Source organism: Myxocyprinus asiaticus, chromosome 21, assembly GCF_019703515.2.
Source record: "Myxocyprinus asiaticus isolate MX2 ecotype Aquarium Trade chromosome 21, UBuf_Myxa_2, whole genome shotgun sequence".
Lineage (NCBI taxonomy): Eukaryota > Metazoa > Chordata > Actinopteri > Cypriniformes > Catostomidae > Myxocyprinus > Myxocyprinus asiaticus.
In genome coordinates, this window is record NC_059364.1 from 1,552,021 (window position 1) to 1,578,553 (window position 26,533).

Here is a 26,533-nt window from a genome sequence, read left to right on the forward strand (position 1 = left end):
AACTGTCAATCCGCGCATCTTATCACGTGGCTTGTTGAGCACGTTACCACGGAGACCTAGTGCATGTGGAGGCTCATGCTATTCTCCGCGGTATCCATGCACAACACACCACGTGCCCCACCGAGAGCAAGAACCACATTATAGCGACCACAAGGAGGTTAACCCAATGTGACTCTACCCACCCAAGCAACCGGGCCAATTTGGTTGCTTAGGAAGCCTGACTGGAGTCACTCAGCACACCCTGGATTCGAACAGGGGTGGTAGTCAGCGTCTTTACTTGCTGAGCTACCCAGGCCCCCTTATGGGTTTATATTTTAAACAACTAGTTTAAAATTGTATATTGTAATGCCTAATTTTTAAGTTATCCAGTCAGTGATTTAAATCGTTTATGTTAGAGGTCTGCACGGGACCCGTACCCGAGACCGTGTGGCCCAACCATACCCGGCCCGAACGATACCGTCAGATTATAAGCCCGAACCCAACCCAAACCCGAAATCCCTCACAATCTTTATAATTTCTTCTCCTAGCAAGTACTGTTGTAATAGGCTGTATTTTATGTAAGCATAAAGGCAACGTTCGTAACAGTATTGAAACAGTAAACGTACACAGTTTTAACAAGGCATTGCCTTACCGTTTATGTGCTGAAACTTCACTTGGTGCAGAACAATCTAAAATATACAAAATAATATGAAACAATGCAACAGTCCCCTCTTTAGAGCCTGAACTTGTTCAGAACGTTGAATCTTTGTAACACTTCCGCTAAAAACAATCTAGACACAGTGCAAAGAATGAAACAGAGTGCAGGTGTCTCAACATGCGTTTTTGAAAATGTGAAGTTCTTTTTAACTTGACGTGGTGTTTAAACAGTGCCGGTCCTGCGCGAGACGCTGAAGAAACAGCGAGACATGGCGCAACAGTCAAAGACATTCATCCAGCATGTGTTTAGATAGGAAATCAATGGGAAAACAGAACAGATGAGCATGTTGGTGCGAACGGCCCCTAACTCGTCCGTTCGCACGTGTCTGTAAGTGAGAGCGTGACCATGAAACAAGTTCGGTAGGCCTCTTTATTTTTTCATTAATTACAAACCCGAGCCTGACCAGAACCCAAAGTCCTACTTGAAAAACTGACCCGAACCCATCAGGTTTCTTCAATTCTCTCAGTCTCACATGAAGCCCTGACCACTGACAGGTACGCACACGGATATTTACTAGGGCTGTCGATTTAACGCGTTTCAGTGCGGTTAATTATTTAAAAAATAATGCGTTAAAAAAATGTACGCAATTAATCATGTCCCCGGATCGTAATAAAGAAGATTGCTGAGCAATTCAAGCTTGAAGTACCACCTGTTTTCTCCAGGGGGCAGTAAGCGAAGCTTCAGCTGTATAGGCAACGAGCAGCTTATACAGAGAACAAACCCTTCAGCAGACTACGCAACATGAGGACGCGTACTTTCGTTCAAAACACAGCTTGATGGAGCGCGAATCTGAACTTAGGGATCTCAAAACATGCTGTTCTAAGAATTAAACTAAGTTTAACTTGATACAGCGACATAAAAATTGTATGTTTATGACGTGAAGCAACCAAAGTGAGACGCTCCAAAAGCATCCGTCTGATGCAGGTGTACACTGATGCGTCCTAAGAAAAGACAAAAGTTTGGAATAATGTACAGATTTTGCTCTTATGGGAAAAAATTGGTACTTTTATTCACAAAAGTGGCATTCAGCTGATCACAATGTATAGACAGGACATTAATAACCTGAAAAATTACTATTACAATTTGAAAAAAATTTAACTACTTCAAAGAGTTCTCATCAAAAAATCCTCCACGTGCAGCAATGATAACTTTGCAGATCCTTGTTATTCTAGTTGTTAGTTTGTCCAGATACTCAGGTGACATTTCACCCCACACTTCCTGTAGCACTTGCCATAGATGTGACTGTCTTGTCGGGCACTTCTCACACACCTTACAGTCTAGCTGATCCCACAAAAGCTCAATGGGGTTAAGATCCAGAACACTCTTTTCCAATTATCTGTTGTCCAATGTCTGTGTTTCTTTGCCCACTCTAACCGTTTCTTTTTGTTTTTCTGTTTCAAAAGTGGCTTTTTCTTTGCAATTCTTCCCATAAGGCCTGCACCCCTGAGTCTTCTCTTTACTGTTGTACATGAAACTGGTGTTGAGCGGGTAGAATTCAATGAAGCTGTCAGCTGAGGACATGTGAGGCGTCTATTTCTCAAACTAGAGACTCTGATGTACTTATCCTCTTGTTTAGTTGTACATCTGGTCTTCCACATCTCTTTCTGTCCTTGTTAGAGCCAGTTGTCCTTTGTCTTTGAAGACTGTAGTGTACACCTTTGAAATCTTCAGTTTTTTGGTAATTTCGAGCATTGCATAGCCTTCATTCCTCAAAACAATGATTGACTGATGAGTTTCTAGAGAAAGCTGTTTCTTTTTTGCCATTTTTGACCTAATATTGACCTTAAGACATGCCAGTCTATTGCATACTGTGGCAACTCAAAAACAAACACAAAGACAACGTTAAGCTTCATTTAATGACCCAAATATCTTTCAGCTGTGTTTGATATAATGGCAAGAGATTATCTTGTACCAAATGATCAATTTAACATGATTACTCAAGGATAAGGTGTTGGAGTGATGGCTGCTGTCTAGATTTGATCAAAAATTACTTTTTTTTAAAATAGTGATGGTGCTGTTTTTTACATCAGTAATGTCCTAACTATACAGTGCATCCGGAAAGTATTCACAGCGCTTCACTTTTTCCACACTTTTTTATGTTACAGCCTTATTCCAAAATGGATTAAATTCATTATTTCCCTCAAAATTCTACAAACAATACCCCATAATGACAACGTGAAAGGAGTTTGTTTGAAATCTTTGCAAATTTATTAAAAATGAAAAACAACAAAATCACATGTACATAAGTATTCACAGCCTTTGCCATGACACTCAAAATTGAGCTCAGGTGCATCCTGTTTCCACTGATCATCCTTGAGATGTTTCTACAACTTGATTGGAGTCCACCTGTGGTAAATTCAGTTGATTGGACATGATTTGGAAAGGCACACACCTGTCTATATAAGGTCCCACAGTTAATAGTGCATGTCAGAGCACAAACCAAGCCATGAAGTCCAAGGAATTGTCTGTAGACCTCCGAGACAGGATTGTATCAAGGCACAGATCTGGGGAAGGGTACAGAAAAATGTCTGCAGCATTGAAGGTCCCAATGAGCACAGTGGCCTCCATCATCCGTAAATGGAAGAAGTTTGGAACCACCAGGACTCTTCCTAGAGCTGGCCACCCGGCCAAACTGAGCGATCGGGGGAGAAGGGCTCTTTAGTCCAGGGAGGTGACCAAGAACCCGATGGTCACTCTGACAGAGCTCCAGCATTTCTCTGTGGAGAGAGGAGAACCTTCCAGAAGAACAACCATCTCTGCAGCACTCCACCAATCAGGCCTGTATGGTAGAGTGGCCAGACGGAAGCCACTCCTCAGTAAAAGGCACATGACAGCCCGCCTGGAGTTTGCCAAAAGGCACCTGAAGGACTCTCAGACCATGAGAAACAAAGATCGAACTCTTTGGCCTGAATGGCAAGCATCATGTCTGGAGGAAACCAAGCACTGCTCATCACCTGGCCAATATCATCCCTACAGTGAAGCATGGTAGTGGCAGCATCATGCTGTGAGGATGTTTTTCAGCGGCAGGAACTGGGAGACAAGTCAGGATCGAGGGAAAGATGAATGCAGCAATGTACAGAGACATCTTTGATGAAAACCTGCTCCAGAGCGCTCTGGACCTCAGACTGGGGTGAAGGTTCATCTTCCAACAGGACAACGACCCTAAGCACACAGCCAAGATAACAGATCTGTGAATGTCCTTGAGTGGCCCAGCCAGAGCCCAGACTTGAACCCGATTGAACATCTCTGGAGAGATCTGAAAATGGCTGTGCACCGACACTCCCCATCCAACCTGATGGAGCTTGAGAGGTCCTGCAAAGAAGAATGGGAGAAACTGCCCAAAAATAGGTGTGCCAAGCTTGTAGCATCATACTCAAAAAGACTTGAGGCTGTAATTGGTGCCAAAGGTGCTTCAACAAAGTATTGAGCAAAGGCTGTGAATACTTATGTGCATGTGTGGGTTTTTTTTTTTTTTAATAAATTTGCAAATATTTCAAACAAACTTCTTTCACGTTGTCATTATGGGGTATTGTTTGTAGAATTGAGGAAAATAATGAATTTAATCCATTTTGGAATAAGGCTGTAACATAACAAAATGTGGAAAAAGTGAAGCGCTGTGAATACTTTCTGGACGCACTGTACTTTGTGATCATTTGAATGCCACTTTGGTGAATTAAAGTACCAATTTCCTTCCAAAACAGCAAAATCTGTACATTATTCCAAACTTTTGGCCACCTGTGTGTGTGTGTGTGTGTGTATATATTGTTGTTTTAGAGGCTTTCTCAGCAAATATTTATATTTGTGATTAATAACCTTAATTAATTGGCACACAATGTAATTCGATTACAAATTTTCAGCGATTGACAGCCCTAATATCGTGATATGCTATTCGCAGTATAGCATGCAAACTTTTCAAATCGCTGTTTTTTTTTTTTTTTTTTTTTTTTTTTGAATTCCTTTTCCTAAAGCCAAATGCACCTTTTTTTCCTCACAATCTCCTCATCTTCTAGAAGCCGCTCCGCTTCCTCCATTTCTGAGTACCACGTACGTGTAACGTGAATAGTATGCTGAGCACAGTTCTTGGCATGCGATGGCGATTTTGTGTTATCGCGATAGGGACGAAAATCCTAAACGTGTATCGGTTGTACAATTTATACTGGTTGATCATGTCTAACGGTATATCGCCCACCCCTCTAAATGAACAGTTTTCAATAACTCAATGATCTGAAGTCAAATATTATATATTGTTCTAAACACATTAAACAATTCCAAGAACGTCAACAAGCTACAGCTTTTATACTCCATAGTGTCCTCTGAATCCATTATCATATCAACATTTTTGTTTTGCGCACTCAGTATGTCTTAAGCATGCATCTTGCTAGTTTACTAATGGCAAGAGCCAGACCCTTCTGGGTAAAACGTCTGGATGTCTGATATCTCTAAAGACTTTCTGATTGCTTTCATCCTCCTAGAGGGATGTGAAATGAAAAAGAAACTCCAATGTGAGAGACGGCAGTTGTGCAAAGCTGGAAATACGAGTTTTTTTTTTTTTTTTTACCTTTACCTAAATCTGAAGATTAGTGCAGGAGCTGTATTTCTGGAAAGTCATTATGGTGGAATGATTTCTACTGGGGTGGGAATACCTTACGGTCGTATTAGCTGCTGAATTGTTAGTCTGGTGTTTGAGAGGTGTGCTGTACTCTACAGTATGTTATGAGAACTGATTTCACTGCATAAATGGGCCTAAAGGGGAAAAACATTTCTGTCTGCTCTGAAGAGCAAGTAGGTCCCTCTTACAGAGGGTTTTGCTCTGGAGAAGATGGGGTGCAGCCGGCTCGTGCCATCTGGGATGCTCAACAGAGAGAGGAAGTTTGGAAACACCACATGAGAAGTTCAAAGTTTTTGCAGTAGTTTTCGCTAGTTTTTGAGGTTGTGGTTTGATATGCAGACATTATTAGTGTAGCGTAATGCAGTTCAGGAGTGCGTCTAAACTTAAATATAATTTATTGACCATGTGTTATCTGCCAACTGTTCAGTGTTCAGTGATACTAGACTAAATACAGAATGAATTGCATTAAATGGGTTATATGTATGGATACAATAAAGAGATGATCTGCACCCCAATAGTAAACTGCTAATGTTTTTATTACATAACTTTTTGGGGGGATGGACACTGACGTTTTGGTGCACATGCCTTCCTCAATGTGTAAAACAATAATTATATTCACCCTCTTTTTATATACAAACCACATCTCTGTAGATTAATTGCATGACTTTACGCATTCAATCATGATTTGTCAAAACAGATTAATGCACTAAAAAATAAAAAAATAAAAATACAAAGAAAATAGAGCTGCGCGATTCTGGATAAATTATGAATCACGATTTTATTGCTTTGAATAAAGATCACGATGCTTATTTCAGTGATTTACAAAGCATGGACATAAAGGTACTAAACAAAGTAACGTAATTTACTAGAGGTTCCGACAAAATGCTCTCTGCTTCAATCTATGCAAAAATGCAATAAAGTTGCAAATCTAATATATAAATTTAAAATGTCCTACGTCCACAAGAGGGTGCAACAAATACATTATAAACCCAACAGCACCTAGTGATTATTGAAAAAATAAAAATAAATAAAAATCCTGTTAAAAAAATGCATAATAAATAAATGATAATAATAAAATGCTAAGTAAAAAGCAAAACGAGCAGATAAAAGCTTCATTAACAGTTCTATGTTAACTTGGTGTCACACTTGTAAGCAAATATGCAATAAAACACTGTTATTTTACAAAAGTTGTTTTCAAATAAATATTAACAATTTAAATTAAAACAATGAGGCCTTCAGTGTCTCTTGTAAAAATGGCTTCAAGCTTGTAAAGGAATTATTCATCAGCCAGTAATTAACTAGAGAACAGAGTAAACAGTGCTTTTTAGCATTAGTAGCAATTAAACATTAAAAAAGGTAATTTAATGCAAATAAAAGTACTTAAATATTTGACACTCTTTACTGTGATAGATCTACATTAATACTGATGCAGTAAGAATGCCTGAATGCCTATAACAGAAAGCTTGCAGTTTATATACATTTAGACATCACACAAATCTAATATTTTGAAGAATTTGTCCTGTCTGCTTATACATTAACGACTGTGTTTGCTTTGATATCTCATCAAGACAGCACAGATTTAATCCTGTCTGTTTACACTGTCGTAATTCATTAACAGTGTTTACATTTATATCTCCTAAAGAGGGGTATTTTGATTAAAAACAGCACAGTCTCCCATACAGGAGCGCTGCATTCATCACGAGACACAAGCGTACGGGCAGACACACGTATGTGAGCGTTTGAGGGCAGCTGGCTGTTTGGCTGTTATCAAACAGCGCACAGGGAGTGAATTTAGCCAGATTGGTGTTATTTTTTAGCATCGGTGGCTATTAAAATATTGAACTGAACAGAGATTATGTCACACTTCTATCTAACCATGGCTGCACCCTGCAGTGTGTAAAGCTCTGTGCTGGACAGACGTCTTTGGCCGTTGCGTTTTAGTTTATTCAACGTCTCGTGCACGAGCGCTGTGTTTTGTAGATGCCATATAAAGTTTATCAACATTTTAAAACACGTCTTGAAGTGCATTTCGAATTGAAATTTGACCGCCTTACAAATGCATGCCACTGGAACGTTAATATACATTGCAGAATCGTTGTCATTTAGAAATGAGATCACTGTCTGAATCCAGATCTTTTTACGATTAATCGTACAGCTCTAAAAGACATTATAATATGATAGAGCGCGGTGTAAAAATAACTTTGTTGGACTTATATGTATGGATAGGAATCATATGGGATTTAACCCTTTAAGTACAAATGGGCCTGTGAGAAGAAAAAATAATAATTGTCAAAATATGAATAACAACAGTCTTGATCAACACAAAATAGGTATCGTTTGAAAGCTTAGAAGCTCTACTTTACAATGCATGCAGACATTATGACCAAAACTGAATGAATGTCTCAGAATGTATCATAATCTATATAATAATAATAATAATAATAATAATAATAATATAAAAGTTTTCTTTACAATGATACCAAACAATTGACCCTCCTTGTTTTTTTGTTTTGTTTTGTTTTGTTTTGTCAAGTTATAAGCCACAGGGTATGCCACTGAAACAGGAAATCACCTGCAGAGCTTAAAGGGTTAATTAACAATTCTGGCTGCTATTGAAGACTAGGGCAGTTAAAAACTCTTTTAAAAACCATTGCAAACCCACAGATGGTGTGTGGGTGGTCCAGCAATATACTGTTACCCATTTTGCATGCAAAGAGGCCGTTTACTAATGCCCAGCAGCTAAAAAATATACTGTTTATTTCTAAGGGTCAGAGAGAGGGTGGAGAATGAAAAACTAAATTATTTTGCAAAAAAAATCCTTGACTAATGTTATAAGTGGATCTCAGGGGAGAAAAATATAAAAAGTATTACATAAAATGTATGATATGGCCCCTTAAATTGGAACCAGCAGCTCAATACACTGACTTAAAATTCAAGACCCAAAACTTTTAACGCTTTGAAGACCCTAAAGTCATTCAGCAGAGCATCTCAAACTGTGTCTCGACCCTGTGCATACAGAATAAGTGTAAGTGAGGTGAGCACTTAAATGACCCGTTTCTCTTGTTCTTCAGATAGACTCCAGTGGACTGCAGCTCTTATCCTCTCACCATGACCCTCTTCAACTCTTTATTTGCCCTCATCTTCATCAGCAGGTAAGAAGATTCTGTCATCAAAATCACTTTATTGTGTTTGAAGTTTTTGAATCAGTCTTCATTACTGAATGCAAAATACTATGTGGAATGTATAGCTGAAATAGAAAAATGTTTTCTGTTGACCATTGAGCCCATTTGGAACGCCTGGAAATAAGATAAGAAGGCAAGGACGTTAAAATGCTTTCTGGTATCCCAGTTCAGCATTGCGCTGATTTTTTGAGCCCTTGGGTCAACTTCTGGCTAAACCAATTGCATTTCGGGACGGGACTACCTGTTTGTCTGGCTAATGGCAAATGCGGGTATGTTCATGAAAACTGTTTGGAAACAATCATTATTTTTGCAATTCCCTTTGGTGATGCTAGTAGCACAGCTATTACACACTTCACCTTACACCAACCAGCCACAAAATTAAAACCACCTGCCTAAAATCCCATCGAGGCATGGACTCCACAAGATCTCTGAAGGTGTCCTGTGGTATCTGGCACCAAGCAGTAGCAGCAGATACTTTAAGTCCTGTAAGTTGCAAAGGTGGGGCCTCCATGGATCGGACTTGTTGATCCAGCACATCCCATAGTGGACCAACCCCCAGTGAGGAGAGCTACCCACACAGATACACACTGAAAGAGCGTGTGCTGAGTTTGCGCTGAAAAGCGAATTGTTTGAGTTGTTGTTAAAATAAATTACCTGTTTGAGTTTAATCTCACCGTCTCCCGCTTCCTCCTTGCACCCCATCCTAAGAACTTTGTTACAACTAACCACTGCATACCGGGAACACCTCACAAGACCTGCCGTTTTGGAGATGTTCTGGCACAGTCATCTAGCCATCACAATTTGGCCCTTGTCAGAGTCGTTCAGACCCGTACGCTTGCCCATTTTTCCTGCTTCCAACACATGAAATTCAAGAACAGACTGTTTACTTGCTGCCTAATATATCTAATATATCCCACCCCTTGACAGGCGCCATTGTAACAATATAATGAATCTTATTTACTTCACTTGTCAGTGGTTATAATGTTGTGGCTGATCAGTCTATGTCAGGGGCAGGGCTCGACATTAACGCTTGTTAAACGCTGGGTCAAGTGGATTTTTGAAGGAGCAAGTGACAGAGAATTGTACTTGCGTGACCGTACAAGCAGACTGATTAAAACGTCAATAACGAAAAAATAACCTGCTATATTTGTGATAGCCTAGGCCTGTGCCACTTATTAGAAAGTTCATATTCTTGTTCTGCTGTTGAAAGTAATCAAGAGCACGTAATTTAATAATTAGCTAGTGATCTAGTATCAGCTGCCACCTGTTTGATTGACAGGTGGCGTATGTGTGTGTGCTGAACATGCGCATGTGTTCCGAAAATGCTCGCGCTAATGCACACCTGAACAGTCATATACATTTCAAATTTGGTGTGGTCTTGGTGTGGTATTCATGTAAACACAGAAAGTGATGTCTAAAGTGAACGTAAACAGCGGAGAAAAAAGCGGATTTGTATTAAAATTATAAATGTAAGCTAATAGACCTGCTGCTGTCTAGTGTGTCATTATATTAATCAAACAACCATAACAAGAAAACACTCACTGTTTTTTTTTTTTTTTCCCAATGCGCTCTAGGTCCTCATGGTGGCGTAGTGACTCGCCTCAATCCGGGTGGCGGAGGACAAATCTCAGTTGCCTCCGCGTCTGAGACCATCAATCCGCACATCTTATCACGTGGTTCATTGAGTACGTTACCGCGTGTGGAGGCTTTTGGTATTGTGATAATGTATAGCTTTTATTGTACAAGGTAGATCTTGCTGCAATAACATGATGAAAAAGTAGATCTCATTCCATAGAAGTGTGAGCACCCCTGCTGTAAATGATGCCGATAGGAGGCTTTCCTTTACCTGACTACCATACGTAACATACAATAATTATCATATGACAATAGCCTCCTCCCCTAGACAGTGCAGTTTACATTTCTGTCGCAGAGAACTGAGTTGATTGCAAAGGTACACTATTAGGTTGGTCATCGGTCATAATTTTCGAAAAATATACAACATAAACTTTGACATGTTACTTGAGCATGTAACTTAAATGTCCTTTTTTCAACCCGGACAAGTAACTCTTTTACTCGGACAAGTGAATGACCAATTTACTTGCACATGACAGTGCTTAATGTCGAGCCCTGAGAGGTACTCAATTAAAGATCCAAGAGGTCCGGTCTATACATTTCCTTCCCAGCAAAGGTCCGGATAATAAACGTAGCTTACATGGTGGGTTCAGGGGTGTCCCATGTGAGAACATTTTTAAAAATGTAAAGGTCTGAATTGACCATTTTTATATTGTCCTTAAAGTGAGAATATTCAAACAAACAAACAAACAAACAATTTACATAATAAGAGTGAAGCATTCAAATACTATTTGCTTAATTTAAGTATAAATAGGCTTTCCTTTCCATCCATTCCATGATGAAATCTCTAATAAATGTTCACAAAATTAGAACAAAAATCTGTTTGTTTACTGTTAGCTGATACATTAAGCTAAATTTAGATTAAAAATAAACCGTCCTGACACAAGCCTGGCTTAGCTGAACCGTCTGAATCACATATCAGACAGATGAAGATAGTTTCATTTTGCTTCATTTTTGTTTTGTACTGTGCTTGAGCGATAGATGGCAGTATCTGGGGTCTCTGCTACTATTGTTAAAATAACCGTGCCTGCAACTATGTACAGTAAATCAGGCTTTATGCTGCGCCTCATGTTTATAGCTGGACGTGCTTTATTCCCGCTCTAGAGAGAAATATTTATCAGTGTTTTTGACACAGAGTGACACAGAGGACGAGACACATGCTTACTTTATTTCTGTGGAGTGAAAAAATATTTAAATGAAATCTCAGAGGTTTTGCTTCATGAGAAATTAGGGCTCATTGGTTTAATGAAAGTGTGAAAATGAAGAAATTATGACAAATATTTTACTATTGCATAATACAATATAAAATAATATTATATAATGTAAATATAATAAAAATATATAATTTATATTATATATATATATTTTCTTTCAAATTAATTTTTTTTTAATAAGTTCCAAAAACAACAATTTGTAAATGTAAAATTTACTTAAACTAAAGTTGACCAAAAAGAGAGACATATTTTGATTTTTTTGAAATATTTTGATATTTAAAACAACATTTTTCATGTCATTCATATAGTTTAAAAGCCTCACTATTTTATTGTTAGATTTATATATTTATAGGTAAAAATGTAAAAAGACGGTTTTTATAGCACAAATACACCTTATGAAATATGACAATTGATATGACAATTAATCCTGAAAGCCCTAAAACATCCAATTAATCTTGATAATCGCAATTATTTGTTTGACAATTAATCGTCAGCCAAATGTAATAATCGTGACAGCCCTAACTGTCCCACTCTTTCACCGTTTTGTTAACTTCGATCCATCTTTAACTCAAAAACAAACTCTCTCTTCTGCGTATCGCAGATTTTCTTCACGATAATATACACACCGTGACACATATAGTATGATTCAATACGTCACAACCATCATGTTTTAATCTAGTGGCAGCAAACGCTTGTATCAGCCAGGTGCCGTTTCAATCTCTCCCGAATGGGTCACTTAACGTGACTCATAGAAGCGGCACTGACCGCACTGAGAAATGCCAGTTTCAGAGTTTATTTACATCACCCACTTCTTTATTATTTAAACTTTAACAAAGGATGCATTAAAGATATCACGGTGGCGTGTTTCCTTTTTAGATGCTTTGCATAAACGGAATGCCAGTTCCGGCTCCACTTTATTTCACGACAACACTGCTTCCGTTTTTACTTATTTTGTATTTTCGTATTATTATTCCCTCATACTTTGCAATCTACATCACCTTTTAGGCTGTTTGAAAAAGTTTGGAGTGTGCATGGACTGTGAGCTGTTTTCTTCCTCTCCTCAATCAACTGCAGTGCTGCTCTCGCTCACCATCATTAGAGTTTCATATGATCTCATGTTACGTTAAATGAGATCAAACAAATATACAACTACGGAAAAAATTTCGTTGACGTTGTCGATAACGTCAACTAATCATCTCAGCCTTATCATCTTTGTATTATTCCCCATTACCTAATTCACTTCAGACTGCAAGATTACAAAATGAAATATACAGTCATTTCCTTTATCATGGTGCTGCATGTTCAGCAACGGAGCAACACTGCTACTGGAGCACTGCAGAAAAAACTGATATGAGTGTGTGATGTTTCATCCCCTGATTGTCAAAGTCATGTGAGATTAAATAAACATGCATCATTTTATCCTCTGCATGTACTGCGTCATTTAGCGGCTGATTTGGGCAGCAAAAACAAAACAAAAAAAGCAACGTATGTATGAAACCAGATCAACTACTCTCTGTTATTTAGTATTCTAAGAAGTCTCTTACCTCTTTGAGCTGAAACTATTAATTGTCTTCCAGAACTCTGAATATTCTATTATCTTTGGCATAACAGCTGCATTTACATAATTATGTTCCTAATATTATCAGAGAAAATAGGGAGTGAAATGGCAAAAAAGCCAAAAAAAAAACCCCAAAAAAAAACAGTGTTGGAAACAAAGAGGCATTGAATATTGGTCTGATAACCTCCTCTATTGAGTTTTGGCTCTATTGAACATGTTTAGGAGTGGTCATAGTAGGCGTGATGGTAAATATTTGCTATAGAGTCTTACATTTTAAATACTAAAGAGACAGACCTGGACGTGAAGTCAGAAGCCTTCTGCGGTACAACTAGCAAACCATCAACTTTGTTACTTTTAAGCGGTAGAAATATGCTGTAACAAGGTTTAAAATGGGCAAGGAGGCGGCGGGAACCGGCTGAACAGTCAAAGTAATATTTTAATAAGAACTTAAACAAAAAGACACAAACATAAATGCATATAGGGCAGCTGCCTGTAGCTCTCGCTCTCAAACTGCTGCATCTCGTTGCACTTATCCCTCTCCTCTTGGGGGCCGGGTGTGCGTAGTCACGGCCCAGCCCTGCCCTCCTCCTTGTCACATATGCATTGCATAGTTACACTTATATTAGTTGCCAGTAGGGCTGCACAATTAATCGGAATAAAACCGAAATCGTGGTATGAACTTGTGCGATTTTAAAACTGCAAAGGCTGCGATTTAAGTAAATAAATAAATAGTCTGCAAGTGCTGCTCGCTTCAAAGTGTATGTGTGCTGGTCTATCCGGTCTGTATTGTGTTAGTGCATTATTACAATGTTTTTAGAGCAGTTTTGTGCAACACAACTCCATCTCGTGCTCTGAGTAACAGATGTGCTCCTAGTTCGGTTCCGTTTGCTTGCGTGCGCTGAGCGCTCCAGATTCTCTTTAATTTTACTTTTGCGTAATTCCAAATATGTTTGGCCACTACAAGTTAAGTACAGATAAAATACTGGCACTGGATATTTGTGGAAAGATTTGTGGGGAGCACATTATACAGATCATGTGACCTCTGACACACGACTGCTTTTAAATGCTCACACGCATATTTGAGCGTTTGCTTTGTTACTCCTTTTACACTGAAATGCACAACTCCGTGATATGTCCTAGTGTGATTATTAAACTGTGAAATGTCGCAGTCTTAGTCTGTATGAGCTGCATGAGCTTTAAATGAATGTGTGAATCACACCGCTCATACACTGGACATTGAGAATCACTCTTGAGATAAAAAAACAGAGCACTAATCCACTTTGAAGCCTTATTTTATATATATTTATATAATTAAATCACGGTATTTGCACTATTACGATCACACTGGGCCATATAACGAACTGTTTATCCGGAGATTTTAAAATACCATGAAAAATACACGTCAAAATAAAAGCTCGATTCAAAATAAAAGCTAAACGTCTGAAATTGAAGAAATTGCAATAGAAATATTATAACTGTATAGTAAAATGTAATCAACACTGTAGTAATAATAATAATAATAATAATAATTATGATTAATGAATAGTGATTGCAATAATAATTAAAAAAATAAGCAATACAGTTGTGCGCAAAAGTTGGTACCCTTAGAGAATTGGTAATATATGTACCATTTTTAAAGAAAACATGAGTGAGCAGGCAAAACACATTTCTTTTAATTCTTATGGGATTCATATTCGGCTGTAGGTTATAACAGAATGGCACAATCATAAAACAAAACATGGCAACAAAGAAAAAAAATGAAATGACCCCTGTTCAAAAGTCTGCATACCCTTAGTTCTTAATACTGTGTATTGCCCCCTTTAGCATGAATGACAGCGTGCAGTCTTTTGTAATAGTTGTCTATGAGGCCCCAAATTCTTGCAGGTGGTATAACTGCCCATTCGTCTTGGCAAAACGCCTCCAGGTCATGCAAAGTCTTTGGTCATCTTGCATGAACCACACGTTTGAGATCTCCCCAGAGTGGCTCGATGATATTAAGGTCAGGAGACTGTGATGGTCACTCCAGAACCTTCACCTTTTTCTGCTGTAACCACTGGAGGGTCAACTTGGCCTTGTGCTTAGGGTCATTGTCGTGCTGGGAAGTCCAAGCGTGTCCCATGCGCAGCTTTTGTGCAGAAGAATGCAAATTGTCTGCCAGTATTTTCTGATAACATGCTGCATTCATCTTGCCATCAATTTTCACAAGATTCCCCGTGCCTTTAGAGCTCACACACCCCCAAAACATCAGTGAGTCACCACCATGCTTCACAGTGGGGATGGTATTCTTTTCACTATAGGCCTTGTTGACCCCTCTCCAAACATAGCGCTTATGGTTGTGACCATAAAGCTCTATTTTGGTCTCGTCACTCCAAATTACAGTGTGCCAGAAGCTGTGAGGCATGTCAAGGTGTTGTCGGGCATGTTGTAACTGGGCTTTTTTGTGGCATTGGCGCAGTAAAGGCTTCTTTCTGGCAACTCGACCATGCAGCTCATTTTTGTTCAAGTATCGTCGTATTGTGCTCCTTGAAACAAACACACCGTCTTTTTCCAGAGCAGCCTGTATTTCTCCTGAGGTTACCTGTGGGTTTTTCTTTGTATCCCGAACAATTCTTCTGGCAGTTGTGGCTGAAATCTTTCTTGTTCTACCTGACCTTGGCTTGGTATCAAGAGATCCCCGAATTTTCCACTTCTTAATAAGTGATTGAACATTACTGACTGGCATTTTCAAGGCTTTGGATATCTTTTTATATCCTTTTCCATCTTTATAAAGTTCCATTACCTTGTTTCGCAGGTCTTTTGACAGTTCTTTTCTGCTCCCCATGGCTCAGTATCTAGCCTGCTCAGTGCATCCACGTGAGAGCTAACAAACTCATTGACTATTTATACACAGACACTAAATGCAATTTAAAAAGCCACAGGTGTGGGAAATTAACCTTTAATTGCCATTTAAACCTGTGTGTGTCACCTTGTGTGTCTGTTTCAAGATCAAACATTCAAGGGTATGTAAACTTTTGATCAGGGCCATTTGGGTGATTTCTGTATCATTATGATTTAAAAAGGAGCCATACAACTATGTGATAATAAATGGCTTCATATGATCACTATCCTTAAATAAATTTCTTCATTTTCACACTAATTTGCATGATCAGTCATATTTTCAAAATCAGTGCCAAAATTTCACAATTTCTGCCACGGTATCCAAACTTTTGAGCACAACTGTATATCACAAGCAAGAGTGCTTTTGTACTGAATAAAATTTGTAAAAAAAAAATGCCATGGTATGTTGATAAGTAATTGTTCTATTTTTTACTTGTTAAAAGTTTTGATTGAACACCATTTTGATTATGAAAGTAAATTAAACTTTTTTAATAATTAAAAAAAAGGATTTGGGGATAAATAAAACAGATTTCAGTAGGGCCCTGCTTAAAAACAAACAAGTGTTAGAAACACTTAAGTAAACATGCATATCTAAATTTATTATTTACATTGAAATGTAACTTTAAATAGGCTAAAGGAGTGTGTTCAGTAGCACATTGTCATATTAGCAAATTTTTTCTGTGGTATCAAAATTGGTATCGAGAACCATGAAATTTCACTGGTATCGGAACCGACTACTGAAATATTGGTACTGTGACAACACTAATATTCAAGCTGACTGTGTTTCAAAAAATAATTACGCATAGTGGGCGTGCATTTTAAGTCTAGGCCTTCAGTGCGATTCATGCCATTAAGAAAACACAGTTTCACAATGAATAAGACATCGTATGCCTATCGTACATTACGTGGCAGTCAACTAATAATACCAACTGACATTTTAAAAACACGTCCACGCATGAAAGCCAGAACCAAGGCGGTCTAATACCAAGAAAAAGCTCTCTAATAATATTTGCAATTTAAATGTTGAATGCAATAAATTTTGTTTCGTCAGGGTACACGGTTACTTTTCAAAACTTGATCCACTGAATGCTCAAGCAGCCTAATTTACACTTAGAAAACTCCTGATGTTGCTATAACAATGCAAAAAGCACTTACCAATTTACCTGAAGTGAAAATCAGTCCTCCTTTCCTGTTTAATTAATCAATCGCACGATCATGCAGAACATCTCGTGTTTTTAAATCCATAAGGATCTCTTTCACTCGGCAATACCAGCAGTGATGACAGCTGACTCATCAGCAAGATCCCATGCTCTTCGCTTTTAAATTACGTACATCACTTAAAGCGTGATTGCGTCACTCAAGGCCAGCTAGAACGCCTCGACCGGGACATATACTAAAGACCACACCCAAAAGAACAAATAAATCAATGAATCTGACAATCTGACTTTAGATGCCTATTCACTGGAGTGTTGAGGGATTCTGTGGAAATTCTGAAGGCCTGAGCGGGTGGAGCTCAAACTCACGTGCTGCTTCAGCTAAAGCGCTCAGTTTCGGGCATACGATTTGTGAAACAGTTGTCACACTTTGCTTGTAAGCAGAGGAATAAATTCTGATTGGATACATTTTTTGTTTTTTGCTATTTGTTTGTAGATTAATTAGGAGTGGAAAGCGATTGAAAATACATAGGCAAAAAGGTGATTGAGAATGAAAGGATGAAAAAATATTTATTTATCTTATTTATTTATTGAATCACTGGTGAGAGAGAGAGAATAGGACAGACAGGCCTAGTGTGGCCAAACTATTCCTGAACACCAAAGGGGACACATCTGGACTATTTTGAATTATTTTTGTAAATTAACATGCACTAGACAGACGTCTTTGACCGCTGTCATGTATCTCGCACCGCTTTTAAAAGACGCAGTGTCAAGTTACAACTCTGAAAAGGAGATGCCATTCTCTGTCATACAGCTGCTGCTTCTTGCTGTTTTGAGCACTAACGCATCCTCAACACTTTTTTTTTTCATCTGCACTATTTTTAATTGTTGGTGTATGTAAACATGCACTAGATGGATGTCTTTGACCGTTTTGACATTTTTCCAGCGATGTAATGCTGTATATTTGCACGTCTATTCACCATGCTTTGGACTATGTATGTGTGGGGTTTTTTCGGCTTATATCAGTGTGGATTGCTTGTGAACCAGTCATAATATGATTCAAGCTTTACAAAGGAACTGTTGAAGGAAGGGGCAGTTAAAAACACTTGGTCCCAATCAAAAACAGTAAGTAAACACTTCCATTCATTAATATATCAAATGTCATGACTGTTTGATAGTTTATGGTGCTGAGTGATAACAGTTGTGCTTGAGATGAATAGTTTAGTGTGTTCGGATGCAATGTGTTGGACGTGCGTTATGTGTAAACCCTGAAATTTAGTTTTATAATGTTGTGGAGCTTGTTCATTCTCTTCTGACTGAGTTCAATTATGGCTGAATTCGAGGGGCTGCACGATGTCAGCCGATCATAACAGTGGGCATATATGTTTACTTTTTAAGGAGGTGTTGAGGCCAAAACCGAGCATTTCAGACATATAAAAAAAAAAACTTTACAAACAATGAAAGTGATTTTATAATGGGTGTTTCTCAAGGTGTTTTAAGAGCGTAAAATACCTTTAACTGTTATAAACCACTGTATCATGTCTCACGTGGATTATTGCTTTTATAAAACTTCTTTTATAAACAGAAATATGGTAGAAGACAACAATGTTCAGTAAAAAGTTTAAATAATACTACTACTAATAATAATGATGATAATAATAATAATAATATTATATATATATATATATATATATATATATATATATATATATATATATATATATATATTATTTTTTTTATTTTTATTTTTTATTTTTTCTACAAGTAGTTCATTGCCCTAACTGTAAACTGTTTTGCAATGGCTTTTAACGTGGCTCATCCAGTCAAAATTTAGATTTTGAAATAATAAACTATTTTATTTGATGCTTTCAATTCCCTTGTGTTTAAGACTTCTGCAGCACAGCCTCTTCCCATTGGTGTTTGGAGACGAAAGCCTGCTGTATGTTTATGTATTTGAACAAAAGGGTGAAGTTATAGGAGGGATGTCCTTGGGTCACACTCCTGCCCCTTTAATTTATGTCTCAATCTCGCCGTCTCTCACTCTTCTGGGAGAGCATGAATCTTTTTTCATCCTTTTTTTTTATATGGCACTTTCCATTTGCTGAGAAAGAACAAAGCCTGAAAAGATCCAAGAGTAAAAAGTAAAAACAGAGCCGCACAGCTTGGCTCTCTTCAAAAGGGATACTGCCAGACTGATACAGACACAAAGAACCAGCCTGCAATACAACATGCATGAGACTTATATAAAATGTTAATTAATTAGTGAACGTATTTTGTAACTTTAACATATTAATTTAAAAGCAGTACAAAATATGCATTGTCGAGTTACGACTTAGACCAGATGTATTTTAATGTAATTCTGATGGCCCATGTCTTTACATTTTCAGAATCAGAATCAAAATCAGCTTTATTGCCAGGTATGCTTACACATACAAGGAATTTGTCTTGGTGACAGGAGCTTCCAGTGCACAACTATACAATACAGCAACAAGACAGAGATAATAATAAAAATTATTAAAAAATAAATACAAATTGAATACAATAAAAATTGAATAGAAAATAATAATAATAATAATAATATATATATATATATATATATATATATATATAGAATACGCAATAAGACATATATATACACACACTGTCTGGTGTAACACTATCATCATATATATACACACACATACGTAGTGCAAATTTAAATACAAATCTGTTATATACAGTGCAAGGGAATGTATGGCAGAAGAGGTAGGATGTGTTGGATAAATATAAAAAGACTAAACAGTGAATTGCGCATAATTATTGCTCAGTGGGGCAGTTTTAACTGTTCATGAGATGGTTAGCCTGAGAGAAAAAAATGTTCCTATGCCTGATGGTTCTGGTGCTCAGAGGTCTGAAGCGTCAACCAGAAGGCAACAGTTCAAAAAGGTAGTGGTCAGGGTGAGTGGGGTCCAGAGTGATTTTTCCAGCCTTTTTCCTCACTCTGGAAGTGTATAGTTCTTGAAGGGAGGGCAGGGGGCAACCAATAAAACTCTCAGCAGTCCGAACTGTACTTTGTAGTCTTCTGATGTCTGATTTCGTAGCTGAACAAAACCAGACAGTTACTGAAGTGCAGAGGACAGACTCAATGACTGCTGAGTAGAACTGTATCAGCAGCGCCTGTGGCAGGTTGAACTTCCTCAACTGGTGAAGGAAGTACAACCTCTGCTGGGCCTTTTTCAAAATGGAGTCAATGTGGGTCTCCCACTTCAGGTGCTGTGAGATGGTAGTGCCCAGGAACCTGAATGACTCCACTGCTGCCACAGTGCTGTTTGGAATGGTGCGGGGGGTCAGTGTTGGGGTGTTCCTCCTAAAGTCCACAGTCATCTCCACTGTTTTGAGTGTGTTCAGCTCCAGGTTGTTTTGACTGCACCAGACAGCCAGCTGTTCAACCTCCCTTCTGTATGCAAACTCATCGTCATCTTGGATGAGGCAGATAACAGTGGTGTCATCTGCAAACTTCAGGAGCTTGACAGAGGGGTCCTTGGCGATGCAGTCATTTGTGTACAGGGAGAAGAGTAGTGGGGAGTGCACACATCCCTGGGGGGCACCAGTGCTGATTGTACAGGTGCTGGAAGTGAATTTCCCCTGTCTAACAAGCTTCTGCCTGCGATGTGGGGACAGAGAGTTGATTTAATTTAGTCTGGAGAATAGCTGGGATGATAGTGTTGACAGCTGAACTGAAGTCCACAAAAAGGATCCTTGCATATGTCCCCGGTCTGTCCAGATGTTGCAGGATATGATGCAATCCCATGTTGACTGCATCATCCACAGACCTGTTTTCTCAATAAGCAAATTGAAGGAGATCTATAAAAGGTCCAGTGATGTCCTTCAGGTGGGCCAACACCAGTCTCTCAAATGATTTCATGACCACAGATGTCAGGGCGACGGGTCTGTAGTCATTAAGTCCTGTGATTTTTGGTTTCTTTGGGAGAGGAATGATGATTGAGTGTTTGGAGCAGCATGGGACTTCACACTGCTCCAGTGACCTGTTGAAGATCAGTGTGAAGATGTGGGCCAGCTGGTTAGCACAGGATCTAAGACACATGGGTGAAACACCATCTGGGCCCTGTGCTTTCCTTGTCTTTAATTTTCGGAAGACATGGCACACCTCTTCTTCACAGATCTTAAGTGCAGGTTGAGTAGCAGGAGGAGGGGGTTGCAGGAGGTGTTGGTGTTTGTGTGAAGTGAAGGTCAGAGCGGGTGTGGGGTGTGAGATTGGGCCTTTCAAATCTACAGTAAAACACATTCAGGTCATTAGCCAGTTGTTGGTTCCCCACAGTGTTGGGGGAAGGTCTCTTGAAGTTAATAATGTCTTTCAAGCCACTCCACACTGATGCAGGGTCATTAGCATCTTCTTTTAGCTACTCTGATTTCCTTATTCAGTGTGTTCCTGGCCTGATTATACAAGAATTTATCCCCACCTCTGTAAGCATCCTCTTTGGCCTGACAAAGCCGCCTGAGTTCTGCTGTAAACCACGGTTTGTCATTGTTGAACGTTAAATAAGTCCTAGCAGGAATGCACATATCCTCACAGAAACTGATATATGATGTAATAGTATCTGTGAGCTCATCCAGATTGGTGTCTGCAGCCTCAAATACACTCCAATCAGTGCAGTCGAAGCAGGCTTGTAGTTCCAGCTCTGCTTCATTGGTCCATCTCTTTTTCTTATATATTCTCAAATATATGCGTGTTTCTTCAACTTCAAGTACTTTTAGGACTTCTAGACAGTAAAGACTCATTACAAATTTTTTCTCACTGTTGAATTTCCAACCATATTTTAACCACTGAAATTTTAGATGAAATTGCATCCCGCCAAAATGCAAGCACTGTTAATGCAATGCGTTTATTTTTCAACTAATGCAATTCAGCGTGCTTTTTTTACATTAGTACATTTCCATATAGGCTTTACTCCACCAAATCTCAGTCGTGCTTGTTTTTCTTTAGTTGCATTGCACCAGGTTTGACTTTGTTGTCGCCAAACGTCATTGGTTCTCTCATATCATGTAATGGAGCCTTAGCGATTTGAGTGCTTTGACAGAGTGAAAAATGATCAGTGAACATTACAACAACTCAAATTTTGGTTTAGTTACTAGCCAAATAAAAAAAATCACTGTCCACTTTCCTAGTATGGAAAACATAAGCTCATTCTGCCAAAGATCTAAAGACTGAAAGTAATACAGGGTTGGAATGACATGGTGGGTAAGTAAATGATGACAGAATTTTCATGTGTAACCCTATAACCTCTTTACCTTCAAAGCACTGCCTCATTTGACTGATTACTGTCGTAAATTATCGCTTGGTAGATTAATTTAACTGACACTGTCATTCTTTACATTTGCTCCTCTATTAAATGTAGTGAAGAGCCCATAAAAGTAGCAAACAACATCAGAAGTGAGCATGACAACATGAACTGCCAACCGTCTCAGTGAGGGACTCAGATATGCTCCAACAAAAATAAAGTGGATTAATGTGAAATTAAATCTTAAAAGCTACTTGGGTGCGGCATGTCACAAAAAGATGAGCATGTGCGCACATATGCACACGCTCGAGCGTCTCAGTTCAGCAGTTCTATTACACTGGAGGCCACAGAACAGTTAAAGTCATGGATTAGCCTCTTATTAACATGGTAATACTGTGTTCCTGGCGATCTTCACTCCAGTAAAGTCTTTCCACTCATCTTGTATGATTTAACCCCTCACTGGTGCTGAAGGAGTCAAGCTACTGTAAATTTTACAGTATTTTTTGACCTTCTTTCATGAGTCTTATATAATCCAGAAGATCTTTTTCTACAAGACTTCAACCACACCCCTCTGTTGTGCTCTCTCAAGGCAATTTGAGGAGATAAAACAGACACATTAATGTAAAATTGGTCTTGTGACTACACATTGAGAATCTCTCTGGGATTGTACTTGAAGCATTACTTTGAATTTTTTTACTTTGACTATTATTCACCAGATATGAAGTTGGAGACTCAATGCACTGCTTGCTGATGGGGGTACGCTTCTGTGCATGTCCTCTTTTCAATTTAGAACACTTCCTTACGTAACCAAAATAGCAAAATATGAATTAAATTAAGGATAATAATATGGTTAATATGGATGAATTTTGTTTATGATGACAGATTTATATTTACATGTATTCATTTGGCAAATGCTTTTATCCAAAGTGACTTACAAAAGAGGAATAATACATCATAAGCAGTTCATCTTAAGGAGACAGTGGTACGAAAAGTGCTGCATTACAAAGTTAAACTAGCATCAGAATAGTAGTATCCAAGATAGATTAGAGTGCAACAAGAATATATATATATATATATATATATATATATTATGAGCGAATGGTTAAGTGCTCATGGAAAATGTGTTTTTAGCCATTTTTTGAAGACAGAGAGTGAGTCTGCTTCACCTGTTCCCCCACCCCTACCAGTATGTCAAGTGGTGTGAAGGGAGAAGTTGTTGGAGAGAGCACAGGGTGTTGCTGTACCCTCTGGACGTATCCATTTTTCTGTCAGTGTGAGGATGCTGAGGGTGGACTGTGTGGCGAAGGCTGGAATGAAGTCAGCTTTGTTCACAGCTGACTAGCAGTTCCAGAGTCCCACCGAAAATGCGAGTGGAGCAGGTGATGATGTGCAAAGTGGCCGTAGGTTGTGTAGGTTGCATTGTGTCCTGTGTCTATATTGAGTAAACTGTCTGTTATAGATAACAGGGATGTGCTTGAGGTCACATGTTATGCATGGAGTAGACATATGGGAATGTATACGGAAAATAGAAAAAAGTAAAAAAAGATACATAAGTACTATGGTGAGTGGCACCTTGTTGGTGTCCTTGCTCGGTGGACTCGCACAGGTAGACTCACTGGTCTTTACACAAGTAGGTCTTCACACGAGTAGGGCTTTACACGAGGGCTGCCACTTCAGCATCAGCATTCACGTCAAATATATACACACTGCTATCGGGTCATTAAGTGAAAAAAGCTGGACACACATTAATGCTGCTTAGCACAACAAAGCTTGTCACGTAGGTAACTGAAACTTCTCACAAGATAAAAAAACGCAGGAACAAACGCAACTTCAGTACACCGTAAACAAACAATGCTACACTTTAGCAATAAATAATACTCTAAAACAAGTGAAGCACTGTTTAGAGACACACTAAGAATAACGCAAGTTTCACACACAATAAACAAACAACTCTAAACCCGGCAGTGACTAACCTAGGACAAGTCAAAAAATGTAGCACACACACACACAATTTGTTGGACCTGGTTTGAATAGCACCATGGGAATCCAATGTTCCCGTTCAAAAGCTCATTCAGAACGAACAATTGCATGAAAAAAAAATAAAAAAATGGTTTGGTGTGAACGGGCCTTTAGACACAACATCCCCACATGGTGTCAATAATTGTTTAAATTTCTCTTCCAGACAGATTGGAAAACTGGGTAGGGCTCTCTGGGACGGTCCTCAGCTGGTTCAGGTCTTATCTAGAAGGGAGGGGTTACTATGTGAACATAGGCAACTATGAATCTGAGTGGACATCCATGACGTGCAGAGTCCCACAAGGCTCAATTCTTGCACCACTCCTGTTCAGCCTATATATACTCCCACTAGGCCAAATTATGAAAAAAAAAAAAAACAATTTGCGTATCATAGCTATGCAGACGACAGCCAGATTTACCTAGCCCTATCGCCAAATGACTACAGCCCCATAGACTCTCTGTGCCAGTGCATTGATTAAATTAACAGTTGGATGTGCTACAACTTCCTTCAGTTAAACCACAACAAGACAGAGGTCATTGTATTTGCCAACAAAGGTGAAATTCTCAAGGTGAACACATACCTTGACTCTGGGGTCTAAAGACAAATATCAAGTAAGGAATCTTGGTGTCATTTTGGAGTCAGATCTTAGTTTCCGTATTCACATCAAATGAACAATGTCTTGAACATTGGGGGACCTTGGAGTCAAAAAGGTTGAGAACCACTGCTTTAGGGCATTGCGAGATAGGATGGATATGGCTTGGGTCCCTCCAGAATAATTTCCTGTTTTTCCAAGGATTGTAACAAGTTGATCCACACCATTCAAAGGTCCCATTCCTACAAATTGTCCTCATATGTATGAGAAACGTTAGGTTTTTTTTTTTTTCCCCTCAGAAACTATTAAAGACAGAACAGTTGCCATAGCAACATTCTTAAGGGATTATCTAATGCACTCCAAAAATACAGCCAAAGTAAACCTAGATATTTCTCATTTTTTCACTCAAATACATTTTTTTTATTTCCTGTGTATATTATTAAAATGTAACATCTTACCTGTTAGATTACGTTTTTAAAAAGAGCATTTTATGCTAAGCAGTTTGTTATTCTTCATATTTTCACTGCTGTGTTGGCATTGTGATCACACTGATTCTGATGTGCTGTTAATTTATTGTCAAACTGATTAATGAGTCTGCTTTCTCTGCTAGAGGGAACAAGGTAAAAACAAAACAAATCAATGATCCTGGTGTGATGATTTTACGGATGGTTAACTATAATCTGCCAAAACAAACACATGAACAGGAAACATATAATGGATTGAGCGATGGGGCTGGGGTGAGGCTTTGAAAAAATAATTAAAAGTAATTAGGATTAGTTTGCTTATGGTGATTCTGGCTTAACAGGACTCAGAGGGGATGAGAATGGAGACAACAACCTACATTTCAAATAATCCTGCTTGTGGGAGTGGGCAGTGTGATCATAATCTTATATTAAGATACATGTAATTTTAATTCAAGTTAACAGCATATATCAGGATAATGCCATTGTTGATGGAGATTTAACAAGACATGGTTTATATATGATTATCATGTAGTAATGGCAAAATTTTTGGTGTTTCAAATCAAGCAGTTTATAAATAAAAGATTATTTTTCTCACTTGATAATTTTCTGTTGTCATTTGGAATTAAAAGCTGGGGGGCCTGGGTAGCTCAGCAAGTACTGACGCTGACTATCACACCTGGAGTCACGAGTTCGAATCCAGGGCGTGCTGAGTGACTCCAGCCAGGTCTCCTAAGCAACCAAATTGGCCCGGTTGCTAGGGTGGGTAGAGTCACATGGGGTAACCTCCTCATGGTCGCTATAATGTGGTTCTCGCTCTCGGTGGGGCATGTGGTGTGTTGTGCGTGGGTCTCCACACACGCTAAGTCTCCGTGGTAACGCGCTCAACATGCCACGTGTAAAATGCGTGGATTAACAGTCTCAGACACAGAGGCAACTGAGATTCGTCCTCTGCCACCCGGATTGAGGTGAGTCACTACACCACCACGAGGACTTAGAGCGCATTGGGAATTGGGCATTCCAAATTGGGGAGAAAAGGGGAGAAAAAAAAGGAATTTCCCAGCTTATTTAGTTTTATTCTGTTGCACCACAAAATCAGTTCTTTCATCTTTCAACCGCAGTTATTATACACTTCAAATTCCTATTACATTTTAATGCCCAAATAAGGGAATTTTAACTCCTGCGAAAATATAAACAAACAAATAAACATTGATTGTGATAGCAAAGCTCTCCGGACTCACTTTGAACCATTATGCATTAA

The 26,533-nt window shown here is 38.7% G+C and overlaps 2 protein-coding genes across 2 annotated transcripts in view; both read left to right on the top strand.

The window, feature by feature from the left end:
- Positions 1–26,533, top strand: part of LOC127411940 (serum response factor-like) — an 896,621-nt gene that overhangs the window by 842,808 nt on the left and 27,280 nt on the right. The gene's annotated exons all lie outside the window — the stretch shown is intronic.
- Positions 8,388–26,533, top strand: part of LOC127411949 (gamma-aminobutyric acid receptor subunit pi-like) — a 60,638-nt gene continuing 42,492 nt past the window's right edge. Inside the window, exon 1 of the mRNA XM_051647908.1 lies at positions 8,388–8,458. Within this exon, the coding sequence (XP_051503868.1) occupies positions 8,415–8,458 (44 nt within the window). The 5' untranslated portion in view covers positions 8,388–8,414. The remainder of the gene's footprint in view (positions 8,459–26,533) is intronic.